We start from the raw sequence: 16,628 nt of genomic DNA, 5'->3' as shown, positions 1-16,628 counted from the left end.
TTGTTGGTCTTACTACAAATTTTCAGAGAATATTTCTTAGATATTATAGAAAATACAAAACAAAAAATCGATTTTTTTAAAATTCTGACTATTCCTAACACCTTAAACGGTAAAAAAGATACTTTAGCTTCGCAAGTCAGAACTTGGTGACTACAAAATTTATACGATTTTGGCAAATACAATATTACCTCTGCTCAATCTTAATTATGGGAGATCTCTTTGGACCGATTAACTAAAGTGGCGTTGCGACAGCTACGAAGTACCCTCTCCACTTGCGTAACTGCTCACATTTACATTTTATTTTTACCTTTTGAGAAGCTAATAGTAATGTTTAATTGTGTCTAAGTATATGCTAAGAGTTTAGTCAGTCTTCTATTTCGAAGTGTGTTCAAAAAATAACGGGAATTTTCGTTTTTTGAAAACAAAAAATTTCTTTATTTGTCTACATTATGTGTTTGAAGCCTTCATTTGATATCATGCACTTATGCCAGCGCTGCTTCCAATCGTCGAAACACTTCTCAAACTCCGTTTTTGGGATAGTCTATCAGCTCTTTCAGCGATGCGTTTTTAATGTCATCTATGCTTGTAAAGCGACAGCCCTTTAAGGTTCTCTTTATTATGGAGCATCGTCACAGTATTGTTTTTGACCAAGAATGCAAGAACAAATTGTTTGATCCATTTCTTTTGCAAACGAAAATCGTCAAGCTCATAAAAACACGCTTTACCTTAGCGACTGATACAGACAAAGTAACCAATAAATACAAAAGAATTGAAATTATAATTTTAAAATTAGTCACACGAAAATTACACATATTTTCACAGCTTATTGAAATATCTTTAAATTTGATATTTCATAACAATTCAGACTTTTATTTTATGCACAGAAGTCACTTCCTGAACAAAGCGACTCACATTAGGTTATATATCACTTTTTAATTATTTTAATGTCAATACTGTCAATCCTATTCCATTTCCATTTAATCATTAACGATAAATGCTGATGAATTACATTTGGTTAGAAAAATATACCTTAAATACTTTCTTATATATATATATTGAATACTGAATGAAAGCACGAATCTGCTTTAGCAATAAAAAATCAAAATCTCTGTCAGACTGACAGTGAGTGGGAGGTCTGTCTGCCAACCACAACTGCCACAGGCGACATAAACTATTCATGTTATTGCGGAAGTTTTACGATTTTCCAACGAAAATCAGACTCGAAACGACATCGTAAAAAGGCAAAATTTAAATTCGAAAGACAATATCAAAAACTCATCACAATTTCAAGGAGATTCAAATATGAATATATAATTTCATAATTCAGCTAACATAAGCGCGTAAACACCTGTACGGTAACGATCAGACAATAAAAATAGTTTCTACTATCCTTTGTGTGTCGCCACAACACATACTTCCGGGTGGCTTAGGGTCGAAAACGTCAGAGCATTAACAGGGAGCTCTATGGCATTCGAATGTGTGGTGTTGTTGAAGGGTTATCGCTGCAGGCAGAATCTAGAAATATTTTCTTGTTTTACATTTCAAATTTTATTTGTGTGTTTTCATTAGCTCCCCCCTCCAATATTTTTCTTAATTTCCTCACTGGATTTCTATAAGTTTGAGTAAATAAATAGTTGAAGAGATCACTCATCCATTTTATTTCCATAAGCACTTATGCACATATTCATTTATGTACAGAAGCACACACATATAAGTGTGATTATACATATGTAAAATATATCTGAGAGCACAGTGGCGCGTATTCACTAAGCAGTGAATAGTTCAGCTGTTAAATGCAGATCGAAGCGAGTCAAATCGATTTCAATCAAATCAAATTGCTGCTGAATAGACGAATTAGTAAACGATGGTAAAAACTTTATGCGGGTAATCCAGGAATGCATTTCTAAGCACACATAAGTCTATCGTTCCTGCTGGCGCTCGCTGATGTTTTATTACTGTTGCATGCATCCAATGTTGCAAGTAGACTGTAACGGGCACAACATAAACAGCGTTTGTTCGAATCACAATAAAAAAGTGCATTTACATACGTTTAAGTATTGTACATATGTATAGTGCAAATATGTACAACTATTGGCCAGTATTATGCCACATGTATTATATGCTATTAACACCAGCAGTCCGAGCGACGCGCCGCCACATGGATCATTCATCGATCGTTTAATTGTCAGAACTGCGAGTTGTGCATGTGCCTATACACTGATATACCAATATATACTTATATATATACATATATACACACATTCATATATATATATATTAGGTTAGGTATATGTGTATACTTACATGTATGTATGTGAAGGCACGGGTATGAACGTTGCAGTCACTAATGCAAAGCGTCCTCTTCCTGTTGTTTTCTCGCACATATACATATACACATATATATACACATGAATACCTACATAGAATAAAGAAGTATTTATTGCATATATTATCAGAAAATATTTTCTGAATGGACGCTTGCACGTGATCACAGTTGTAGTTGTTATGGCTTAGTGGCCGTTAACTCAGCTAAGGGTCACATGGAGAAGAAGTCCAAACAATAAAGGGGCGCCAAGAAGGGACTTACTGTTGGGGCGCGGTGACGTGAGACAAATACATGATGTAGCACTTTGTATAAATTATTATATATATAAAATTATTGTAAATATGAGCGTAAGTGAAAATAAAATTTATTATATAACTAAATTTGAAGTGTACTAATTTTTTTTCGATCTTTGTGTATTAATCACTTCGGAGTGTAGAGAAACTCAATGATGTCTTATTTGAAATTAGTTAAGTAGTTAAAAGAAATATCCTGTATCGGCCATATATTCCTTCCTTAATACTAAATACATATATTTAACTTAAATTATATTATATGCTAGGTATCTATACATGTTCGCTGAAATACACACCTCTCGAATTAATCTGTTAACGGTGTACGGAAATGCAACAACAATCTATTCCAGTATTTTTGTTGCACTCGAACTTTCTTCAGATATTAGTCAACCAGCCGAACAGAAAAGAGCTCCCAAAGGGTTGCCAGTAGCCACCCCCAAAGTATTGCTGTGCTTCCACAACATGAGTGCTTACAGATTTACGACTCTAACTTCATGTTACCAAAACGGTGCAATAACAATAAAGCACTCGCCCATGTGGCATACAACACTTGCATGTACCTAGTGCAACTGAAGTGTAAAAACAGCCGTAATTGTGTTTTGTTGAAAAAAAATTGAATTATATTAAAAGTGCAGACGAGGTATCTTCGCGCATACCGCTTGAGCGAAAAATGTTCACTCTCTTTCCTAGATCGTTTAAAGACGTGCAACTACACATTAATAAAGCACGCACTCACGATCTAAAATAGAGCATGTCCATTTGCAACAAAGTCGCACGTTCTTCGCCTTTCCGCAGACAAGCCATGATTTGCATCTCGATGAATCGTCCACACACTGCCAGAGAGTGGCAAACGGTCGCGAACATGCACAAGCGAATTGTTGTGTGTGAGGAACTCCCATTACTCCTGAGGTAAACATATTCGACTTAAGTGCATATATAGTGCAAGTGTCTTCTCCCACTCTTAATGTACTCCCTCACAACCAAATGTGCAATATTCCTGACTGGTTTTCCAATTTTACGATGCAGCCTGGCAGCCTGGCTGCCCGTATTTATTTCCTCCTTCACAGGTCGATCGTCTCTGGTCCACCATTGTAAGAGCCTATGTACTTCAGCGTCTTCATTGCCACACGATCATGGCCATGTGGTCCTATGCACAGCAGTTGGCCACTTCACTTTGTACTTTTGTTGTATTGCTTTGAGTGTGTGCTCATATTGCTTTTCCAGTTGTTGCTTTTGAAACAAAAACACTTTCGAATACATTCTTCTAGTTATTGCTAACTTACGATTCCCTGGAACACATTAGTAGCGAGATTCCTCAAACCTACGCGTATAAATACATGTGTGTACGGCATGTTTGTGATATTCTTCACTGCTCTTCTGTATTAAATAGTTGTGAACTGCCTCTTTGACTAATAAAGTTTAACAAGATTGGAATGTAAACAATGGCTTTCTTCGCGAGGCTTCTGAGGCTTCTTAGCGAAGACTTAAAATGTTTTGTGTATAATTAAAGCATAATATTACCCGAACTTTGGTTAAACCTCTGAATGTGACTTGAGATGCCTCTGAGGAATTAATGGTAATGAGGTCATAGCCGAATGTGGTAATAATTTCTACTTAGGAACTAATGTTAGTAGACTATTAAAATATAAGATAAAATGAGAGTGGATCTCACAATTCCTCTTGTATAATTTCTTCTATATAATGACCTTGACTAAGGTAGCACTAAAAAAAAAAATTATTTAATTCCCAAAGTATTTTATTAGAACTATAAGTACGATTATACTAGATAGAAAATTCCATATAAACCACAACTAAAGAATGGTTTGGCTTTTGATGTACCTTCTAAATTTTTTAAATAACAATTTACCGTTACCCTTAACCCTTTAATGAATCTTAATTTGTGCGAATCATTTTGATCTTTTATTTCGAAAACCTATTTAAATAGGTCAAGGTGTAATACTCAATTAATAAAGAAAATAAAAGAGCTAACTCGGTTGCACCAAAACTATAATACCCTTTACAGGTAAATTTTTTATAGCGGAAAAGAGTATAAAACACCCCGGTTCCTCCGGGGTGTTACAAACATTTTGATAAACTAATTATACCCTGCTGAGGGTGTAATAAATGCTTAACAATAGACATCTAATATAAATCTAATTGATTCGTCCTATATGTATCGAAATTTAACTATTCTAAATGAATCATATCATCCCCATTGCAATAATGAATAAAACTATGGTATATAGTAATCTCTCTATTGCATAATGAAATACTCCAGAACTCTTGTGAACTTAAAAAAAATTCTAACGAAAAAAATAAGGATAGTTTTCACAAAGTCATTTTATAGAAAAAAAGTTGCAAAAACAATAATATTGGCTTATTTTGATCTATAATATTTTTCCCAGGTGTTCCGATAATTTTATATTCACACAATTCCCTCTCTTCCAAATCAAAATACTTATTCTGAAACAAAAATTATGTGAGGGAAAATCAGCGAAGTTGTAAGTAAATGTTTAAAGAATCTAATCAGTAATGCAGCGATGTACACCAAAGGCGCTTTTGTCTGCGCAGGCGCATGCGACACGCAAATCAAAACACACGGTCTACAACACTTTTGTTGCATGAACAGGAAAACTCATTGTCAAATGTGTGAAAAGACAAAATGCTAAACGTAGGTTTATCTAGAAAGGTACACACATACACACGTGCGTATATTTACCAATCATTTGCAGATTCGAGTGGCCTAATCAGATATGCACACAGTGAAGTTATCAATGAAAAACATCGGACGACACTGCGGAAAATATTGAGTGGACACAAAAAAAAACACGAGCATACACATATTTACATAGGTTGCAGGTATAAGATCTGTCCGTGTGTGTTTCAACGGCACTCGACAAATACAATTGTAGGAAGAAATACGGACACATGAACGCACACTCCCACACGCAAAGGTGCGCAACAATGCAAAGACTTTGGAAAATTGCCCGCCTGCGCTGTTGCGCTGAGTTTTCCACCAACCACACAAAACACACGCATACACACTCGCACTCAAGTGCGTTGCGCTACGCGGCCGAGCACTGACTGCGCGGCGCTGCAATATCCAGCTCGAGCCGTCTAAGTGGGTGCAATGTGTTTGCCAGACGACCATTTGTGCGAGCCCAGTGATGTCGCATGTGCCGCGCTGAGTGAGCTCGCCCCGAGTGAGTATGCGATCGAGCGAAAGGGACGCGTCTGCATAATGCATGCATGTTTGTTGTTGTTGCTTTGTGATTTTCATCGTTAAGCGAGCTATGTACATGCTACAAATGTACAAGGAATCAGTTGCTGCTATTGTTGTTGCAGCCGTAGAATTGAAAAGAATCGACTCGTGGAGCAGCACCAGAAGAAGTCAGTGTAGCATATGCAGCAGAAAACTAATGCGCTGCGTTGCTGGCGTACACGCGAACGCGCTGCTTCAACTCAAGAGGCAATTGTGTGCCGCCAGCACTCGCGTCTGCAGAATTGAAGTTTTGGAATTTGTTTATTCCGTTTCGAGTTGTCAGTGCAGTAGCATGTACCAGCGCAATCGACGACGACAACCAATTCAAATAATAAACTTTATACTTGAATAATAACAACTCAGTTATGTTGTGCGGACTTTTTGTTCTTTTCTTTATAAGCGTTCAATCGGCGAACGTCGGCCACATCGTAGGCCACGCTCCCACTCTCATGAGCAAATAATCGAAGTGAAGCTTTTACGAAGTACAATTGCAAATGTACTTTTATTAATATTGTGTTATTGTTGTGAAGTGCAACAACATTAACACACATGTTTGTTGTTAAGAGTGGAAAAAGCGCGCGCTTTTCTCAATGCTATAAGTTACGAAAAGTTTTGAAGCTTACTTTCTCGGCATAAACAAAGTGAAAACGCACGTGGCGAAACCGTTACACCAATTTAATACAAAACTACCCAAACATGGATGTTTCAAATGATATTTAGCCTTATTGAGTAAAGTGAAAAGTGTTTAAGTGCTTTTAAAGGCAATTCGAGAAACGCAATGTATGTCAAAGCCAAAACAGTATTCTAGTGCCAGTTTGAATTATACGAGAGAAATTAATACCAGTGGCAATACAATAATAAAGATTGACCTTAACTTTATTTGGATTCGAATTTAGGAAACCGTGAAAGCACAATTGGGCAAAATGTTTATCGCTTTGGATCAAACCAATGCTTTTTTCTCAGGTACTTTTCAGCACGCAAATTTATTTGGTAAATATTTATACATACATACATACATGGGTGTGTTGGATTCCTTAGGCTCGGTAAATCTACGTTCGAACAGTATTATATTGATCATAGTCATGAAGCTACTATGACGATTTGCAATCGTATAATCTCAATAAAATATTTTGTGGATTTCCAAATTTACGTGCAAATGCTGTACTTAGAGACTGCATAACCTTCAAAAATATTGCCCATAATTTTATTGTTATATTTTGGTTATCTGGAAAATTTTACCAAAAAAGCATATCACCATTATCATAATTAAGATTAAATAAACATTGTTTAATGCTGTAATGTAATTCTTCGGTCACCACGACTTATCGCCATTGTCGCTGGGTTAATATGCTGGTTCTACTAATTGATGGCTATTTGTTGAGTTGTCAGTCTTTGTTAAAAATTTTATAGTATAATTTATTAACTCATTTACTTTAAATTACATCCTTATCCTGGCAGTGGAACCTAACTAAAAACTCGAGAACACATATATATAGATCTGATTAATTAACCATGATTTGATCGATCGAGAATGTCTTCTGTACTTTTTCTAAATATGATGCGCTAGAGACATCTAAGCCTGTCACTACTGTTATGCATTCCATTTGAAATTTAAAAATTAGTGGGAATCATTTACCGGGTCACCTTTTTTAGGGTGACACCCACCCGGTCTCTCAAAAATAAATCGCTTACACAAAATTTATTTTTCGGGGATTCCTCCACTAGCACTAGCTCAGCTCTATATATACGGTTACTGATTGGGTGTCTCTAGATTTTTAAGTTTATTGTAGAATGGGATTTTACAGAATCTCTTCCAAATATTACGATTACACTAAAATTGTTTATGACGGTTTGAGTGTTCGTAGCTTCATGTGAGAGAAGTTTCAGTAAATTAAAATCAATAAAAAACGATTTGCGGGCAACAATGACCCAATCGCGGCCCTGCAATCTCGGTATATTTGCCATTCAATACGAGGCAATTCAAATTATAAATTTTAGAAGACATTTTAATTGTATAAAAATTCCAGTACAGTAAGTCTTAGTTATTATTGTGTTTTGTTATTTCTTTAATATTATAAATAATAAATGATCTATGCTCTTTATCATACCTATAACATTAATTGCTTTTTACTTTCCTTAGGGTGGCACCACCAACTTCCGCATCGGGTGCCTCCCAAGTTAGCTACGCCACTGGTTCGATCTGAACAATTTTTCGGAGATTGTACCGTTGCTATGTGCAATTATCCACGCCGAATTTGTGAAGATATCTTGTCAAATTGAAAAATTTCCGATATCGGTGGTTCCGAAAAATTAGCAGCTTCTTGAAGAGAAAAGGACATGTGAAAAATTTCAGATCGATATCTGAAAAACTGAGAGACTAGTATTCGTATATACAGACAGACGGACAGACGGATAGGGTCTGCGAAGTTTTCTTCTGGGTGTTACTTACTTCGTTACAAACTGTTCAGGGTAACATATAATAAAGTTTGACTTAACTGGTTAACGTGAAATGCAAATAAATATACATCATCCTACATAATGGAATTTTATATTTAAAACTAAAATTACTCAAAACTCAAGACAACAATAAACGTAAATGTCTAACTTATAAATACTTAATGATCTTAATATGGAAAGAGAATAAGCACATCCTTACTTACATTCTTCATTTTTTCCAAACATTCGCATATATTTTTCCCGTTGTTGATGTTAACTTATTAGATTCCGTTCCTTTACAGATAACCCATATTACTTCTACAATGACAGCAAGTCGCCGCGCACGCCGGATTCTCAGAGCTCTAACAAGACATTTTCCATATTCAAGCGACGCAATTCGAAAGGCAGCAGTCCGCGGGTCATCATACCGGAACAGACGCGGCTAATCACTTCGGCGAATCTCGATTCGGCAGCCACTATGGCGTTAGGGAGTCCGCGTGGCAGTTTCGGTTCTTTAGGCGGCTTCTCACAAGTGAGTTATGGCAGAAAGCGAACGATAAGGAAATGGTTGAATAAAGTTCCGTTAGTTTGGCGATATGTACATATTAATCAAAGCATCAAAAAAAATTTTTACAAATCATAAAATGTCAATTACCGGCAGCAGTTGCCTTCCGACTTTATAGTTTCTACTTCTAACATCATTTCCCATCTGTTTATTTGTATTTTTCGCATTCATCTATTGCATCTTGACAATTTCGCGTCTGACCGGGTGCACTATTCACACACATACCTATGTATATATGAATTTATAAACATCGGGTGTGTACTTATATAGCAATCTTTTGAAATGCAGCCATTGATGTATCGTCAGCGTTCGTCGAACTCACACTCGGAGACGTTTCGTGAACGCCTGGGCTCCTATAACGAATCTAATTCCTCGATGTGCGGTGTTGGCGGAGGCGGTGGTGCAGGCAGTGACTTTGATGATGTCTTTTGCATGTCGCCCTCAAGGTAAGTACACCGGCCGTAGACTTGGCCCTTTATGCACACAAGTGTGAATGTATTGCCGACTGATGAATTGTTGACAACTGTGATGAATGCAGCTGTTGACATTTGGGATTAATTTGCTAATCGTGCATGCGATTTTCATATTTGTCTTCATCTGTTTAATTTTTACTTATGCCTCTTAACAACCAGTTTTTCTTCTTTTTTACCTCGTGCACCCACATGAAAATCACAGCAAACATCATCACACACTGCCGAACAGCAATGCACGTCGTCACTCCTTCGGCAATTGGCGGCAGGCGAGCGAACGTCATAACCACAAGAACACGGGACTCAGCACACCGGATGAGGTGCCAAATATGATGGCTCCACGACCGCCCGTCTTATCGCCAAATAAATATCGCGGTTTGCATCGGCGAAGAGGTGAGTGAGATACTCTACTTTATTTGTTTCTTATTTATTATTTTTAGGCAAAAATTGCTATTTACGTATTTATTTAACTACATACAAGAATATTGTATATACACATATATCGACAAATGTATGTAACATATTAGAAAGTAAGTGTGAAAGTGGAAGTGAATATTGGTGTTATTGGGGAGCAAAATAGTGAAATAAAGACCTGCCTCTATAACTCAAATAAATTCGTAAGGACTTGATCAGGATATGTCTTACTCATTCCCACGAGAACCAGACCAGCTCTAAATTGGTTAGGTTTCGGCGCTAATCCTTTATAGGTATAGACCAAGATACCCCTATGTATTGACGAAGCACTTTATAAGATATCTGTTGAGGCGACTAACATCGATTTCGGCCAATTACCTTTAAAATCCCTCCAGTTGGGACAAGATACACCTTACTGCGAGTGAGTTATTCAATTAACATCTTGCGTTCTACTCTAGTAGAGAAGCATTTTGCAGCCGCGGTGGGGCTGATTTTTGAATCGCGCTCAACGAGCTCACAAAGAGCCCAAATGTCTTGCGGTAGATTGCGAGAGGACAGCGGGTCTGCGACTAGTTTCTAAACAAATGATATTGGAGAAACAGTGCAATGTTTTATGAATCGAATCATGTCCACATGTGACATAAATCATTCGTAGTGTACCTAAAAATATGTACTTTTTGATTATAATACAAGAATTTACACAAATAAAATGACCCAATGACCCAATTAGTTTCGTTGTCAACTGTGTTTAGGTTATTGGATCAAAAAATTATCTTAAATTAAGATAATTTCTTTAAAAAAAAAAAGCAGAATCCATCAAGTCTTATTAAATTCCAAAATCTCTAATTATTTATCGAAAGATGTGTGGACTACAGACCTGTAGCAGAGTAAATGTTCCGTTCCCACGACAGTCGGGTCTACGTAACCGGAATGGACCCAGATTTATCCGGCCAAGGACTGTCAACTCGGCAGAATTCTGCCGCTACAACAACAACAACAGAGTAAATGTTCGCAGTTATCTTCTTGCACCCTCTACTCTAAAATCTGCGCAAAAATCAATATTGGCCTACTCCAATAAGAGAATGGTTGTAATGACATTACCTTCTACCAAAAACCTTATCTAATACATCTAAAAGACATTTTCCCACTATTTGTGCGAGCTCTTAGCATTTTTTTGTTTGCTTGCGTCTTTGAACAACGTCTTTCGAATTTTCACTAATTGATGTACACTGCTTTGCTATCGCCATAAACAAAATACACTTCATTTTGCATGGATCTTCAGCGACCAATCACCAAGGCGGTGTCGTCACAGACAATCCTTTGCGTCCAGCCGCTACACTGAAGTGTTTTATTGAAATTTTATGCGCAAATGCTGTTCGATTGAGATACACAGCGGCGGTGTGCATACTAAAATCACAGAAGAAATATCGTCAACGTTGTTATCACACACACTCACAAACGCGAAGCTATAGCAGGAACAACCCGCTAGCGGTCGCTGATGTTGTAGGCGCCAGTGAACGCATTTTGTTACAGCTATTTATGCAAAATGAAATCAATAAAATTAACAACAACAAATAAATTAAATGTAGGAGCACACATACATTCAGAGCTGGTGGTAAACATACACATAAATTTGCACACACATACACTCGTCGGTGCATTTTTCACCTAGCAGATAGCGGAAAAAGGAGTAACTCCGGCTACCGGCGAACGCCTGGCCGACTGCCGGCATTAATTGAATTTATTGTTTTTGCCGCTACTGCCGCAAATCAAGGCGAACACATAACAATTTCTTATTTCATAAACACACACATTTATGTAGTTGTTGATGTTGTTGTATGTTATTTGTTTGACATTGACAGCAGTGAAAATGATTGAGCGCATTTGTCGTTGGCCGCGAATCGCTGATCGCTAGTCGCCCGTTAGCAGTCAGTGTTGTTGTGGCAGGTTAAGGCGCGGCCGCTCAAGCCCCGGTCGAGCAGCGTTGACATGTAGGAAGCAGTTGCGGGCGCATGCGCGAAATTTCAATGAAATTCGAAATAAGCGTACGCACACACAAAAACAAAACCAACAAATGGTTTGAACTTAATTTACCCAAGAACATATGCACAACTAACGCCAAAGCAGTCAAATAAATTATAAATGAAAAGCCAGCAACTGGTGTGTTCCAAGGGTATAAATTAAAATATGCTCAGAGTATTTTCATTAATTGGTCATTTAAATGCTTCAAATGATTTAATGTTAATTACTAGCAGACAAAAGAAGCATAAAAAACATGGGAAGACTTCATTTGCGGCACGACAAATTCGATTTCAAAGAATGTCGTGGGATTATTTATGGCCAACTGTGCTTTATTCGACGGGATATTTCCTGTAGGTGACACTGTAAATAATTCTAAAATTAGAAATAGGTGTAGTTTGGTTGACGCAAGCAGAACAAACGCAAAACGTAAAAGAAGTTGCACGCAAAAATTATCTTAGTCTAATTATGGGCATCATATTATAATATAGGCATATTAAGTTTGCCACGAAGTTTGTAACACCCAGAAGGAAACGTCGGAGACGCTCTAAAATATTTACATAAATGATCAGCATGGTAAGCTAAGTTGATTTAGCCAAGTCCGTCTGCTTGTCTGTATATACGCAAACTAGTCCTATACTTTTGGAGATATCGTTCTAAATTTTTGCACATGTCCTTTCCTCCCCAAGAAGCTGCTCATTTGTCGAAAACGCTGATATCAGCACACTATAGCATAGAATCTTTAGTTTCACAAAAAGCTTTATGTTTACTCTATATCTGGTTCATTTAAAAATAAGGCAGGATTGGGAATGCGGAAACAGCTAATTTGTTAAGATAATTTACGTTAAAACAAGTATTTTTTAATTCAAATCACTTAAGTTAAAGCAAAATAAATTTACAAGCATTTTTATGACTTTCATGGTATCGACAATTTTAGCACAAATACTTGACAGTTAAGAAAAAAATATTACTGCTTTAATGGTTGATTCTAAAAATAACAGTTCAATATTATTATTATAGGTGATATTGAAGACTATATTTATTTTACAATATGGAAAACATGTCTTAAATTGTTATTGACAATTTGGCTATGAATTCAATGGGCACAAAGTGCAAATATTACAAACAGCCTACAGAGGAAAATTACTTCGTTGCTTCTAGAAAGATAAATACGTATAAATGTCAATGGATATTTAATAAACAGAAATTGTGCGTGTATTTTTATCGCCATCTAATTGCCTATACATTTCCGCTTGCAGTAACAGTTGGCAACGCTGTTTGTTTGGCTACATTTGCGCACTTCTGCACAGGCTTTAAAAGGGTGGATCGGCTTGAGTGGCAGTTGCTTTCTTCGCTACGTTATTTATCCAACAGCTTAAACGGTGAACGATTGTCAGCAATATGATAAATGTAGCAACAACAACGAATCAACAATTTCGTGTCGCTGCCCCCTGGACACTAGTAACTGCCTTATGTAGCCATTGGTGTAGAGCAAACAACACCTTATTTTATAATTTTGTACCCTTGTACTCTTGTACTTTTGTACCCATTTCCTTTGTGACTTACTGTACATAGTTACTTGGCACTTAAGTAAACAAAGTATCAACTGGTGTGCCAGTGTTGTAAAGCGACGTTTGCTTAAATTGTCAATAACAATGACCATTTAATTATGGACGGACGCGTCAATACGGAACAACGGAAGCAAACCACAAAATTTACGAGCACAATTTTGTCGTAGAAATTCTGGACAGGTACTAAATAAACTAAGTGTTGACCAAAACACACGCACACACACATATTTTATATACATATACATGCATTTGGGTGTGTGTGTGTTTATGTGTGGGAGGCAGATAATAGTTTGGCGCGTGCCAATTTTTCGTCGTTCCACTAGTAACTTCTGCTATGGTGCTTTCCACCGACAAGGAAGTGCCTTACCATAAACGACAAAAGCGCTGGCTTCTTATGCGCCTGCTTTGGTGCGCCTCAAGTGTGGAGAATATTAAACAATAATTCTTTTAAATGCCTTATTCGTCGTATACATACATATATGTATGTGTGTATGTATCTATTCTACATAATTAATTATATTTTTTTCCAAAAGCGCAAACCGCAAATTAGCGGTACTCAAAGTTTTAACCTAATAGCGTTTAAGAAATCAGCTGAAATGCTGTCAATATGCCTAAAAGGAAACTTCAGAGCAAATTCTGGGAACATTGACTCAAATTTAGATTTGTTCTTGTATATTTTTCTAGCGCATCTGTGCATAACCGAAATTGGCATTGGAAAGCGCATTTCCGCACAATTTTCAATATGCGCGCACTCCCACACACATGCAACCTTAATGTATGCAGTTGCAAGTTAATGCTAAAATCGGTTAAATGTAGATATGTATGTATGTATGTGTGTGGTATGTGCGTGTGTGCCTGCAACACCATATGTGGTGCTCACCACATGATTTTGTGCTCCATTACTTTGTCTTAATTTCCATTTGTGGTCCACGTGTCTACGCCGTCGCTCGCCTGCCGTGGCCGTGGCGACTTTCACGGTGGCCTAACTGAAGCGGAAAGCACTCGCACTCAGTTTTCAAAAGCAATTTCTTCAGCGCTGCGCTCTGCTGCCAATACGTTTTGAAATATTGCAGGTGATTTTGGGTCAAACGTCAATTTTAATACAATTAACGCACGTCATTCAATACATCAAAACTGGCGATATGCACACACATATGTATGTACATACGTAGCCATGTGTGCTAGCTTGCACCGGGGAGTCCCTGATGCCAATGCCTTAAAGGCGCTGAGGCGAGCAAATCCGATTTGCCGAATGCTGTTATGCTTTTCGACGCTTGTTGTTCTTATTGTTGTTATGTTTGTTATTACGGGCATTTCAATGAAATGTTTATGAACTGGTGCACATATGCATAAATGTTTATATTGCTGTGCACTCGCTTTTCTTTTATGTTTATGCGTGTGCGTGTGTGTATGGGTGTGTGTTTTAAAAGCAATGAATTGTTTGTTGTTTTTCCGGAGTAATGACTTACAGTAACGCCAGGGTAGCGAAGGGGGTGTTGGTGATGTGTAATGGCAAAGCGAAGGAGTCATTTCAAAGAACTGCTGTGCAACATCTGTTTATCAGATTACACAACAGGCGTACACTTCTGCCCGAAAATTTAAAGGAATTTTCGTAAGTTATAGGAACTTTAAGTTACAAAAAAGTTATTAAACATACATACAAAAGTTTCCTTACAAGTTTGTTAGCAGCTTTTGCTATAGTAACTCAATCTGAACAATTTCATCGACGATTATATTTGTAGATATCTCGTCAAATGAAAATGTATTCCATACAAGCACTTCAAGACGCACAAGACTCCGATCTTTCAGTTTGTCTGGCAGCGACGCATCTCGTCATGCTGATCATTTTTGTATATGCTATATTTTATAGGGTATCCGACGTTTCCTTGTCAGTGTTACAAACTGCGTGGTAAATTTAATTTAACCTTTTCAGGATATAAGTAACAAGATTAGATTAGTATAATTCCTAAGGATGTAGTATGTACATAACTAGCTTGTAGGAATTGAGGTGCGATGCATTAGCTGATGATATATATATTTTATCTAATTTATTCTTGGCAAGTAAATTTTTATTACAGCTAGAAATAGAAATCAAAACAGGCCACAATCAGAGATTTCTGCTAAAATTTTTAAGAATTTCCTAAGACCAAATTGGCAAATCTAACCGAAGCCCTAGTGTGCGGGAGGTCGTTCATCGTGAAGTTTCGGTAGTCGCGACTTGCTTGAAATATTTTCAATCGAAAGTTTTCGTAAATATCTTCAGTTTGTAGTCGTCTTTCTCTAGCCAATAGTGAAAAGGTCTATTCAAAGTGAAAAGGTCAACGAATGTTAAAATGAGAGTTTTTTCTTTTCATACTGTTTGCATGATGCTCACAAGATGAATTATCACAATCAATTAACAACATCAATTGTATATCATTTGTATTTGTGACGAATAATTATTATTTGTTTTAATTGCGTTTAAAATGGTCACTCAATCCAATCTGATTGGACATTGGGGGCTTTGGACTCTCGTTTACTACAAAATTTCGAGATTTTGTTCTCCTAGAGTGTGTGCTTTACTTTATAGCTTCCAATTATAAACTACTGGGGTTGTTATAATTGATATCTAAACCAAGCTTCCTGTAAAAGTACTCTAGGTATTGTTATCTAACGGTAGTCAGTAAAGGAGCTGTTTCGACTGCTTCCGATCATACTGAAAGGGGTGAGTCAATTTTATTAGGCAAAGTTGGTTAGTATAATTTGGGGACTCTTGTGGTACAAATATTGGGTATGTCGGATGCAAGTCTGGATAAGTAGGAGTTTAATCAACTACAATTTCCTTTTATTTTATTTTATATTTGCGCTAAATTTTTGGTTTTGAATATCTTAAAGCTGATTTTTGAAGTAAAGTTTCTCGTTAACCTCCAGCGTAGTGCAATATCATGAGCAAGTCAACAACACCGATATTATGAATAATAAATTAAAGTGATATATTTTGCAATAATGAAAACATATACGCTTCCTTACTTACGTGGAACCGCAGGCAGGCGCACGGAAACTGTATATCCGCGACTTAAACCTCGCTGCACGCATGAGTCCTTCGGTGACCTTTTTCAGCGCAGCCATGTCACGTAACTTACTGTGTAAGTGTGAGTGTACAATTTGAAGGTGCTTCAACGAAAGAAGCAAATGTAAACGAAATATTATATTAATTCATGCATGCGAACAAGTATGAAGGCATAAATTAACATAAGAATTAAGAAATATGTGATGTTCACAGGTATATAAAC

The 16,628-nt window shown here is 36.9% G+C and overlaps 1 protein-coding gene across 6 annotated transcripts in view; it reads left to right on the top strand.

Annotated features, from left to right (window-relative positions):
* Window positions 1–16,628, top strand: part of stumps (DBB domain-containing protein stumps) — an 84,164-nt gene that overhangs the window by 34,358 nt on the left and 33,178 nt on the right. For 4 of the 6 annotated variants that reach the window (XM_070105437.1, XM_036378401.2, XM_070105438.1 and 1 more), the window contains exons 3-5: window positions 8,620–8,849; window positions 9,153–9,328; window positions 9,558–9,745. In XM_070105437.1, coding sequence (XP_069961538.1) covers window positions 8,620–8,849; window positions 9,153–9,328; window positions 9,558–9,745 — 594 coding nt within the window. Of the gene's footprint in view, window positions 1–6,484; window positions 6,845–8,619; window positions 8,850–9,152; window positions 9,329–9,557; window positions 9,746–16,628 lie in introns of those variants that run through there. The other 2 variants (XM_036378399.2, XM_036378400.2) reach the window with 2 other exon arrangements.

The sequence above is a fragment of the Bactrocera oleae genome, chromosome 2 (assembly GCF_042242935.1).
Source record: "Bactrocera oleae isolate idBacOlea1 chromosome 2, idBacOlea1, whole genome shotgun sequence".
Classification (NCBI taxonomy): Eukaryota; Metazoa; Arthropoda; class Insecta; order Diptera; family Tephritidae; genus Bactrocera; species Bactrocera oleae.
This window is presented reverse-complemented; position numbering and strand designations above follow the sequence as displayed.